The sequence below is a fragment of the Psammomys obesus genome, unplaced genomic scaffold (assembly GCF_907164565.1).
Source record: "Psammomys obesus unplaced genomic scaffold, mPsaObe1.curated_primary_1811, whole genome shotgun sequence".
NCBI classification, from domain to species: Eukaryota; Metazoa; Chordata; class Mammalia; order Rodentia; family Muridae; genus Psammomys; species Psammomys obesus.
Window position 1 is genome coordinate 12880103 of NW_026596046.1, and position 12516 is coordinate 12892618.

At 44.2% G+C, this 12516-nt stretch overlaps 1 protein-coding gene across 3 annotated transcripts in view; it reads right to left on the reverse strand.

Annotated features, from left to right (window-relative positions):
* Nucleotides 1-12516, reverse strand: part of Slco3a1 (solute carrier organic anion transporter family member 3A1) — a 279274-nt gene that overhangs the window by 209517 nt on the left and 57241 nt on the right. For all 3 annotated transcript variants that reach the window (XM_055623272.1, XM_055623273.1, XM_055623271.1), the window contains exon 2: nucleotides 10848-11313. In XM_055623272.1, the coding sequence (XP_055479247.1) occupies nucleotides 10848-11313 (466 nt within the window). The remainder of the gene's footprint in view (nucleotides 1-10847; nucleotides 11314-12516) is intronic.

The following is a 12516-nucleotide window of genomic DNA, read 5'->3' on the forward strand; positions in this document are numbered from 1 at the left end:
AGAGAGAGAGAGAGATGGGTTGGCATCTTTCCTTGGAGACAAGTCAGAATGAACCAACCTTTCTCTCTCTCTCTCTCTCTCTCTCTCTCTCTCTCTCTCTCTCTTCTGAAATAGGATACTAAGATTTAAAGCCATCTTTAGCTGCAGAGGAATTTTCTCAAATGCAGCCACTATCCTCCTTAAAGTTTTGCCAAAGACTGGGTCCAGTTCATTTGTTTCCCCAGATGACTTCCTGGGTCCTGCATGACTCTGTCTTTGCTTTGCAAGGCCCCCAGAGACTATTCCTTAGTGAGAACACATGGAAACTTTTGACTCTGAGAGTTCAAGTTCTATTAATGATTCCAATGCATTTTTAAAATGTTTTCCCCCTTAAAACAGCACAAACAGCATTTTGATCTTATCTGTGTATTAGTTCAAACCAGCAGAGAAAAGCGCTGAATACCACCCAAAATATCCACAGCTGGCCTAAAAGAAGGGATGGAAAATTTCAGCTCCAAGAAAATGTTTTGCAGGAAGTGATAAGATGAGGGGACACAGGAAGAGAGCAGACAGGTGTCATCAAGGCCACTGGGAACACATTCTGATTTCCCACCCATTTTGCCTAAGTGATGCTCAAAGCTTCTTGTTGTTAGGACAGTGACTCTCCAGGGAGTAACTCAAACTGAGACCCCAAAACTGAATAACAGTCAGCCCATCTCTACAACCACCTTGGATGTATCTATTCCACCACACATTGTCTGTCACCAAGGTCAACCCAACATTAGCACTTACGGTGCTTTAACTATTTGGGAGTCATGAGTCTTGCTAAGATGCAGGTGGAAGCTTTCCCTATAGGAGGATACATATGTCTCAGTCTCCATAGACATTCAGAAGGGCAAGAACCAGTGTACCTAAACTAGATTGCAGAACCTTCAGCTTGAAGAAACCCAGTTAGGCAGCCCTCCTTGAGACCTAGCATTTGTAAGCTAAGTTCCTGGATTCCAACTTTAAAGATGACACTTGAGGTTTTCTGAATGTCCATTAACCAGCTAAGACTTTATTATCGGCAGACTGAATCTGTGTGTGGACTAAAATAAGCATCTGTGTGTGCAAGTTCAAGCACACACACACCCCACTTGGAAGAAGTGAAATGGCATAGCTGAGCTGATGGAACATATTCATTTAGCTTATTCATTCCCAACAATATAAAGTCATTAGAGGGAGTGAAGGCAGCTTTGGCAATCGCAAGCATGGAAAGAGACCAGGGTTGGTTATCTTTCTCCATTCAATAAACAGCCATTGACTAAGCTGTATGCCCTCACTGCTCTCTGCCCACATAAGTAATTTGCTTTTAAATACATACTGCTCCTGTAAAAAGCCTGACAATGGGTTATTTTTACATGCTTGAGTTTGGAGGCATAGAGGCAAGGGGCGGGGCATTCCTCTTGACCTCTGGTCCCTGACCTGCAACTTAAATGACTATGAATTAACGAAATAAAGAACTAGGCCAAAACCTTCAGCCTAGCACTTATTCTTTTATGTAGTGGGTCAGGAGCTCTTCAGAGAATTACGACGAATATCTTGGTGCTGGCATTGTGAAAGAGCTAGCACTTCCTTCAGAGGCCAACCATATCACAGAGTTTAGCGCTAGTTATGGTGTGAATGTGAGGTATCACACCTAGGCTCATGCACTGAATGTAGTCTCTCGTAGGTGAAGTCTGCCAAGGGGAAGACCTGAACGTTAGATGGTGAGGCTGAGCTGGAACATGCAGGTGAAGGCTACTACCTTCTAGATGCTGATTCGCTCTCTGCTCCCTGCTCCCTGGCATATCCTCCTCTTTCTGTGCCACAATGTCTGCCTCATCATGAGCATAAAGCCAAAGATTATGGACAGAAATCTCTGAGCCAAACACAACAGACCAGAGCCCTTCTCTGTGTCATAATTGGCTATACTTGGACCATATGATCATTCCTGCAGCTCACAAAACCCACCTGGGCCAGGAGAAGCTATACCTCAGTATGAGAACAAGATGATGGACAGACAGACTCCATTAAGTGTCTAAATTTTCTTCCAATACTTCTCTAACAACGAAGGGTTGTTAACCCAAAGTCACAGTGACAACAACAGCAAACAGCATTGTTTTCCATACGCCAAACTCTTGACCTCATCAATTCTTACAGAATGCTTTCTTGGGGATGAAAAGAACACAAAGAAAGTCAAGATTGTTCTTAGAAAAGCAAATAGTCTGGAAATAAACTAGATGAAAAGTATGCCTGTTATGGAGGGCTATCTCAAAATCTTTTATTTGAGAACAATACTTGTGCTACAGTTGAAAGGAAAGATAATAGCCCTGCATTCATCAGCCAGGTGCACAGAGCCAGCGGTAGTGAAAGTCAGTCTTTGATATTCTGGTGGAAGAAGGAAACTGTTGTGTGAGAATCTGTACTTCATCATGTCCTCCTGGACCTCTCTCCAGTCTTCTAGCCCATCCATCACCCCCTTCAATGCTACCTCTGAATGGCTCTTTGCAAAGATGCAGTTATCCACACAGTAGACATGTATGCCCACAACCAGCAAAATTTGCATTCCTTTTGCATTCCAATGATTCCTTTAGAGAACTGCGCTCTTCTTGATCTTGTCCTCCCTAGTTCGGAAAAATGGTTTTGTTCCTTTTTCATACTTTGTGTCATAATTGACTCATCTTTCTTATTTTTCATAAGGCATTAGGCATGGTGTCAGCATGATCAGCACCAGAAAAGCCATGAGCAATCTCCCTCATCCCTGCCAGGAAGTCCTGATACAAGCTCCCAGTGTTGATTCACTGTTATGATTTGAATATGAAATACCTCCGAAAGGCAAATGACACTGTTTGGGGAAGTTTTGGAACTTTTAAGAAAGAAGGGCTTAGTATATGGAAGTCGGTTGCTGGGGAAGCAGGCTTGAGGTTGTATGGCCCAGGTCCACTTCCTCTTCTGTCTACAGACTTCCTGTTTTACCAAGAAATGAGTTCAAACTGCACCCTCCTACCTCCCACCACCATGCCTTCCCCCATCACACTGGACTTTGTCCTCTCAAACCATGAGCTAAAATCAGCCATTGTTACCTCAAGTTGCTTTGTCCGTTATTTAATCAAAGGCTCAGGGATTTCAAGAAATTGGCAAAGCAGTCTGCTTGGAACATAAGCATCTTTGGCGTCTCTTAAAATTCAGCAGCTCTAAGGGGGGCTGGAGAGATGGTTCATTGGTTCAGAGCACTGGCTGCTCTTGTAGAGAACTGGAGTTCAATTTCCAGCACCCACACAATGGATCACTGCCACCTGTAAGCAGTGTTCCAGGGAATCTGATGCCCAATTTTGACCTCCACAGACAGCAGGCACACAAGTAGTGAACAGACATACGTGCAGGCAAAACATTCATGTGATAAAAATATGAAGATATAAGTTAAAAATCAGTAGATCTGAAACAAGAGCAGCAACAACAATGGCTTTGCAGGCTTAACTAAGGCTAACTTAGTTAACTTAACTAAGTTAGCTTAACTGAGGTCGAGGGCCACCTCACCTTAACTCACCATGCAGTGCATGGGTAAGGACCAGTGTCACAGAGTTGCCTCTGTCGTTGGTTAGCACAGCACCTAGACTGCGACCTTGGAGCATCAGTCTGCCTGATGAGCTTAGGCAGCATTCCTTTATATTTTACAAAGCGCTACAACAAGCCAGAATAGCAGGTTTTCAAATCTGATGGTGTATGAAGCAACCTGAGCTTGAAGAGTTTCCAGCTAAATCTCCAAAGACATTGATCGTCTAAACGTCCAAAGAGCAAATTAAAATATTTCTAGAATGACAAAACATTTTGCAATTATATAAATATGACATTTTTATTGCCATAAAAAAGTTTACATGGGTTGACCAGTCCTATACCATTGTGCTCCAAAATTATGTTGGCACTCAGGCTCTCCATTTTAGAACTTGTTAGATAGGATTTGGGGGTTAGGGCTGCTTAGTCCTAACACCTAAGCAAACGTTCCAAAATTTGCAAAACCAAAAGCTGAACTATTTCTAGTCCTTAGAACAATGGCTGCCAAACCTGAAGTTGCCAAATGATAAAACATATTTTTTATTTGTAGCATGGTCATAGCTAAGTAAAAATATGCATAGAAACAACTGAAATGAAATATAACTATGCAAATATTGACTGTAATTTTCTACAGGCACCTAAATTATAAATCGCTCGTGTCATTTTCCTCACAATTTTGTTAAAACAAGAATTCACTATTCTTTTTTTTTTTTTTTTTAATTGAGCAACTATGCTCCCAAATTAAGAAGCCACATGTCAGAATTTGGAATGCCATGCTCGGGGGTATCTTTCAATTCACAGAGACATGCTGCATCCTGAGGCCACACTAGTATTTCATGGACTGAGATTAGCCACAGATGTCTGTGGGAGAGGAAGAGCTCTGAGAGTTTAATTCAGGACTGAAAAGGTTGCTTTTCCTGTGGATCATACTTATTCTAAATCCAGATTTGCCCGTCACTTATCTATGCCTCTGTTTCTCGATGTGGAAATGGAGAAACTATAAAGATGATCAAGAAAGTACTTATTGATTCTGCCCTCCCCTTTAGATACACAATACTTGACGCTTAGGAAAGTGTGCCTACCAAAACCCATTATAAGATGGTAGGGTGATGAGTTCATAGCAACTGGACACCCAGCCTCACCAGGAGTGAGGTCCACAGAACAACCAGGATTCAAGTCTTGAAATGACTGCAAGAAGCCCGATTCAGAATGCCAAAGCTAACCCAGGTGGTGAGCATAGCCATGATGCCATGAGCCACTGATTGTGAAAAACATGCATTTAGAAAGGAATGAGAAACAGCCCAGGGAATATGGAAGCGCCAGATAAGGACAGTGCACGGTGAGTTGCTTAACACAGTGCCAAAGCACACTGGAATGGCACATCACCAGCAGCTGGGATGAAGAACTGGAACATGGCCAAGACAAGCTGACCGCTTCCAGTGCCATTTAGTTCAGGAAAAAAGAAATTAATGAGAGAAACTTCAATATCAATGAAGTCACAAGAATATAATGAGCTACGCCAGCTCCCACAAGGAACAGCTTTTCAATTATTTCTTTTAGAAGAACTGCAGGCACAGTGTATTTGATCCATACCCGACCTACACTATTTGGAGAATTAAAACACATTTCACCCAATGTCAAGTTAAAACAAAAACTCATCAGAAGCAAAATAACCCTTTGCTCCCAGGGATCTAAAAAAATTAAATAAATGTGGTTATCTTTGGTGGCTGCCTGTGACCTTTGTACTAAACTAACACTTGGCAGATGAAATCTGAGAATAATTCTCTTTGCATCATTAGCTGAAACACGGAGGGCTGCTCTGGGTTTCAATATAAGTGATAACAAAGAAAACATGAGACATTAAGTCTAATAGATATGCCACTAAGCTCCGAGTGATTGTCCTGTGTAATCAAGCACACTGCCTGGGTCTCTCCTCCCCCCATAGATCCTCGGCAAGAAGCCCTCAGACAACCGCTTTGCTCTGGCCAGATCCCACTTCCTCCAGAAGAGTCATTCTCAAGAGACTTGGCCGCCGCACCACCGCCTGTGCTAGTACTGTGCACGAATCTACCAAACCCACATGCACAATTCAAACTGATCTGCCTTCACCTTGATCCCAATCTGCATCATTAAATCTTCATCACACTCATGGGAAAAAATCACGCCCACTTCCCCAATTACTGACTGCACAGCGAACAGGAGGAATTGAAACGGACTCTTCTGTGTTGCCCAATGATAACTCACTCTTTGGGGCACAGAAAATGCTTTGCTGTTTGCTTTGTTTTACGGCACTTATGCATGCTACCACATATTCTACCACTGATCCACATCCCTCCCTCTCTCTCTCGCTCTCTGTCTCTCTCTCTCTCTCTCAGTGTACACACACCCACATTTATTCCTATATGTGGGTACATGTGTAAAAGCCAGAGGACCGCCTTGAGAGTCCGTCCTCAGACACCAGCAACCTCTGGTTTTGGTACGTGTCTCACTGGTCTGGAGCTTGGCAGGTAAGCTGTGTTAGCTGGTCAGATAACCCTGGGATCCACCTGTCTCTTCCTCCCCAGCACTGGAACTACAAGAACATATTGCCAAGCCAGGGTGTTTTGGAAATATGAGGTCTGACGGTCAAACTTGCGTCCTCCTTCTTACAAAGATAGCCCTTTACTAACTGAGGTATCATCATATACCTGAGGAAAAACTAGATGAAAGGTACAGGGAACTTCTCTAGATTTTTAAAACAATCTGTGATTCTATCATTACTACAAACTTAGAAGTTATTTGGAAAAAAAAAAAAAGCTACACCCTTAAATAATTAGTTGTCTAGGGACTTTGAGTAGGTCATTGAGGTTCAGCCCCCCATGAATGAGCCCTAACACAATCAGACCAATCCTCTTAAAAGAGAGGGAAATTGGGGTTACAAAAGTGACCTTACGGTTATAGGAGGATAGAGGGGCAGCTACAAAAAGAGTCAGTATTAGCCTTCTGTGAGCTACAGAGAGAGGCTTCAGGAAACACCCACCTTACCTGTACCTTGACCTTGAACCTCTCCAGACCCGGGAGGAAACATGTGTGGTCTTATCTCCCAGTGCAGAGTGTTTTGCCCTGCAAACTAATGCACAAGCCCTCCATTCACTTGCTTTTTGTCTTATGACTAGTCTAGCCCTCCAGCTCTTGAAATCTCTTCTGAGGAGAAGTGAAGTTGGAACCCATTAAGCAAGGAAGACGTTGGCTTTAAGCAGCCTTCCTGCCCATGCAAGGCTGGTGCTTAGGGGAGTCATCACACGATGGAATGGTTGTGGGGGAGGGGCAGAAATGTGTCTGTAGGGCCCAGGGTGTGCCATAAGAAAGAGGGTTAGAGGAAAGTTATAAGGATCAGGAGCTCCAGCACTGCATGAGGCAAACTTCCTGATGGTGCTGCTGATGGCTACAACAAATGGAAGGAACAGACAGGCTTGCACTGTCCACAGTGCTGGAACAGAAGGAAGATTCCCCCAGCTGCCTTGTGCCGAGTGGCGGGACTCTGATCTAGATTCAACTTTATACATATAGAACAATCACCTTCTAGAACCTTGACCTGAATACAAGCTATGCTCACCTCCTATCTCTGTCTTTTTCTCCAGCCCCTATTCAGTTTTGGCCCCCACTATTCACAACAGCTGGCCCATTTTTGGACTTCAAACACAGTCCCATCCCTGCCACCTTCATGGCTCTCAGCATTTCCTGAGGGCTTAAAGCTCTCTGGTAAAATTCCTTGGCCTCTTCTTGACCCTGGATCACAACCCCACCAACCAACTACAGCCTTCTGGACAGATCTCAGATCCATCGGGAATGTGCAGCCACATCCAGATCAATCATTTCTGGCAAGGAGTTTAACCTCTAGGAATCACAGTTTACTGACATGTTTCATTTACACCAGCGATAATCCTGACAACTCCTTTTTAACAATAGATAACATTTCTAGTACAGTATATGTTCACAAGGGAATATTCTGTATGCAGCCAGAGCCATACAAGAATATTTAGTAACATGGCAAAAAGCTCATAAAATATTAAGAGATATGAAATTACAAAATCTTGTTTATTATGAGCACATTTTTGCTGAAAAGCATATCAATGCAGAAAAAGAGACTAGAATACTAGAATTACATATATTATAAAGCCGGGAGTAACTATTCCCTCATTACTCTCTTTTCTGTATCTACAAAATTGCCAATGGTAAATGTGTAACACTTTTCCAAGTTGTTTTTTTTCCCTCAATCTTTGTCATTCTCATTTCACCTTTCTCCTTCCAAGAAGTAAAAATAAAAAAATAAATAAAAATAGGCAATAACAAACTAAAGAAGCAACCTAGTAAAAGGCCATGGTAAAGAAAGTCCATTATCTCACCTCACTTACACTATCATAAAAAGTAAGCTCCACTTGATCTATTTTGAACTTGGAGAGACAAAAGGACACCTAAGAAAACCAGGCTAATGGATGGTCACAACATGTAGCTAAAGCATGCCGGACTCCTAAAGGGTTGATTCTTGGACCTCCGGAGTGCCCAAATGGTTTTCACCATGACCATTCCCATTCCCTATGAGAACAAAGAGTGCCACGCGCCACCCCCAGGTCATTACCCAGCCATCCTGTGAGGCTGGGCTCCACACACTGCTGCTGTATTGAAATGTCCTGAAAAGGCTGCCAGCAGAGCTGAGTCCCCATTCATCCAGTTTTGTCCCTTGGTAATGAGCTCCCTCAAGTCCCCCCTCACTCTAGAAAGGACTGGCCTCAGAACAGGGCTAGCCTTGTTAATGGCCCATGCAGAAATCCAGGGGCTCTGCAAGAGTTCAGCCACAAGAGTCAGAGGAAGCAATGGTTTCAGTGGGAAATGCTGGAGGGACTTGAGCTGTTCTGCTTCCCTTCTGTGGAAGTCTATGACCTGGCCATCGATGTGTGGCTAGCACCCACCTTCTGACCTACTATGCAGGCAATGAACAACAGGTCTGGTTTCCGATGACATGAAGTCTAAACAGTGCAGGCTGAGGCTCCCTGGCCCATACAGAACGGATCACTTGGAAACAGGCCTGTATTTTCAAGCCTGCAATATTTTCCATATGCAATACATACATTGTTTCTGTCTCCAAAGCAGTGGTAAACAAGGCATGTTGACAAAAAGGCTCCCCCTCGGCCAGCTTTTCAGATGACAAATAGTGTCCCTTCCTAAACAAGTCACATCTACATCCAGAGTCCTAGCTTAATTTGCTTCCGATAGCCCTCTTCTGTGCAGTGCATTCCCTCCCTCAACTACTTCTAAAACCAAAGTTAAGCGGCTTCCAGAACTAGGGCCTAATTAGAAGAGAGAAATGCTTTAAAAGTCTCGAGACCGTGGGCATGTCTTTAATGGCCCCTGCCATAAATGCACCAGCTATTCATTGCATATGCTATAGTTTTCTGAAACTGTTCCTGGAGAACTCAATAAAGAGCAACCTATGGAGGCCAATCTGTGCAGAAGCCTTGCTCTCAGCTACTCTAAAAAGACCCATGAAACCATTTCAGAGAGACAGCTGTGCACTGCCTTGTTTTGGAATTTGGTCAGACAGACTAGAGCACTACAATATCCATACACTGTGCAAAAATCTTGCTGTAACAGTAAAAATCTTGCTGAAACAATTTTCCTACAGATCTTATGGAGCAGACCGGAGAATTCAAAAAAGCGCCTTGCCTTCTTTTGTCCTACTAATCTTGGGTCTACCTCCCACCTGAAAACTCAAATGCCCTTTCTATCATACAAATAATACCCTAACCAGTGTGAGAAATATCAGAGTAACTCATGGGAGAACATCTGTTCAGGGAATGACCGAGAAGCCCTAAACCTAGGTGACTGAAAGCTGATAAGGTGTCTGGGGTGATTTCTAGGGAGAGATTTTTCTGTTTCATTTGACTGTTTGGGAGACAAATTCAGCTTTTCATTGCCTATTTCCTTCTGTTATTGCTACCAGAAAACAACTTTCCCAAGGTCCCAAGGCGACATCAGTCAAACCAAAGGCCAGTTGTCAGAATATAGTTCCAGATACTGTTTTAACAACATGCTGGTTTCACAGCAGCAAAAAATAAACCACCATAGTCACCACCTCAGGGCACCCACCCCCAGGGTACAACACAAGCCATACAGAGAGAGGGGACCAGAACTGTGCATCTTTGCCTCAGCAGTCGAAAGCCCTGTCACACAGATAGGTCCTGGATTCGTCATAGATAGGGGAGCATACACTCTCTACTTTTCTCACTCAGAGCCTCCTCTCACAGAAAGGGCACACATCTATATATAACACACTTGTTCAGTCGAGGCATCAACTCTGTGTCAGGCCTATGGCTAGGTACCTGCTCCCAGCCATCCTGTCTTAGAAAGCTTGGGCTGTCTAAAGTAGCAGCTTATGTCAACTTTGGTTCAAATTCTATTTTAACTTAAGCCCACAGCATTATCCTTATACCTCAAGGCACAATGCTGTCAGGTGACACCACAGTCTCCCAGATAGAGGTCAGTCTTTCAGAGTTCCACACTCGGTGGCTGGAGATGTCTTCATTGGAAGCAAAATTTATCCTTAGTAAGTCAGGGCCAGAGATATCTGGCAAGCAACCATCCAACTGTCCACCATCACTTGGTCAAGGACACCATTTGTCACATGAGCAAATTGTCGCTTAGCTGTTTCTTGAAACCCTAGACCTTAGGGCTCTTCCACCTTTGCAGTATAAAATAACAGAAACTACTTCAGCAGAAAATAGTTCTTTAAAGTTTGCACATACTTCATTTCTTTCTAAATACCCAGTTCCTGAGCAGGTTGCTAGTTGAAAACATGACCAGAAGCTATCTACTCTGAGTTATACCAAATGCTGACAATGAAATCAATCACTCCTTTAGGTCAAAAAACAAAACAAGAGGCAGTTTTGATTCTTCAAAGTTGGGATTTCTTAGATGAAGACCCCAAATTTCCTATGTAGTGGTGAACACTACACAACCCCAAATCTCTCTGCACCACAACACACACACACACACACACACACACACACACCAGACCCCAAACCCCTCCAGACCAGATCCTCCCCCTGTAAGTTCTGGTTAAGATGCAGGCAGCATCTAAGCATCACTCGGATTTTCAAAAGTGCACTAGTTGCGTTGCCCCAACATCAAGCATGTAAGACTTTCTGAGAGACTAACCCTGGAGACAGTTAGCTAGTTCTGCGAACCAGCGCTCCAGCAAACCAGGGACCCAACTTTGTACCGCTACAAGCAACCAATGAAGCAGAGGCAGTGCCTACCTATGTAGAGCGAAGAGTCCTTTCTCCGTACGTGGTCGTCAATGTAGGAGACCCCCAGGGGCTGCACGGGGGTAGCACCGATGCCCAGGAGCACCTGAGCCCCAATGAGCAGCAAGTACATCATGTTGGTAGCTGTCCGGTTACGGCAGATAAGGTCAGGGTCAGGCCCCTCATCACTGCTGGAACCGTTGGTGGCGCAGACATCCCGGCCTTCTGCTCCCCAGTGGATCTCGCCAGCCTCATACTTGTACTGGTGGGTGAGGAACTCGGGCAGTGCTGAGAGTAGTGCACCCAAGGCCATGACGATTCCACCACAGCCGATGAGGCGCGGCCGGTGCCCACGTGCTCCGAAGTAGCTCACAAAGAGAATCAGAGCCAGGTTCCCAATCTCGAAGCTGCTGGCGATCACGCCCACGTCGGCACTCTGAAGGTTGAACCTGCGTTCCAGGGTGGTCAACACGCTCACCTGAGGGCGGCAAAAGGAAATGTCAAAGTCCATGTTAGGAGACACCCAAGGGAACCCTCCCTACTCTTCCTGGACCCTAAAACCTGCCTAGTAATGTGGTACCGGATGCAAAAGGCAGGCAGAAGCCCGATGAACCAGACAGGCATTCCCTTCATTTGCTAGCCCTAATTCAACTTTCCTAGAATTTGCTTTCCTAGTAGCAAAGATGATTTTTCCCAATATCTGCTTCCATCTTCAAGGGTTCCATGTACCTCCACAGGAGTGACCTATGAGGTAGTCCTGAATAAGTCCCAAAGTCCACGGTTACACTTTCCCCTATGCATGCTATATTCACAGAAGGAACCAGAGGCTCTGTGCCAGGACATTAGCCAAAACCACCCAGCTGGCAAAGCAGACCAGCAAGGTTAGCTCAACGGAATGTTTTTGCCCATTCATGCATCCACCCATCCACTCATCTTCAGATAGTAGGGATTGAATTTAAAGCCTTATACTTGTCAGGAAAACACACTACAACTGTGCTACATTCCCAGAATTCTTTTCTTTAACAGACTTTCACTAGGTTTGCCATGATGACCTTGAACTCACATTAGGGCATGCAGGCTTTGTACTCACTCTTTAGGCCAGATAGATCTTGAACCTATTTGACCCTCCTCCTTCAGTTTCCCTCCTTCAGCTGAGACCACAGACTGACACAAACAGGCCTTGCAATGGGATCACATTTAGCTTCATTTCCTTCTGGAAGTTTCTAAATGACATGGGTTTCCCTAAAGCATATCTGAGAAAACATGCGAACCAACAAACAAACACCAACAAAAATCCCTCTGGATTTTTCTAAGCACTGTAGTTCTGCTGAGGGTATTTTTATATTTCCCTCCTCTTTTGTATTCCTGTCTGCTGCATTTGTTCAACAATATTTACTAAACATATGCTATTTGCCTGCCAACGGTCTGGATAAAATGGACAAAACGTAGGGACACCTGGTCTTAAAAGGCCACCTGGCAGGAAGGTACACACAGACACAACTAGATCATAAATTCAAGGGACAACATGTTATTATAAGGCTTATTACAGGGATGATGGAGTACCTCTCCTGTTTGTGGGTACCATGACCTGTATCACAGGAAGACAGCTGTCCCTGTCATGAGCGATCTAGTGGATGATTTGAGGCCCTCACTGGTCCGAGAAGAACACTTTGAGCAAAAG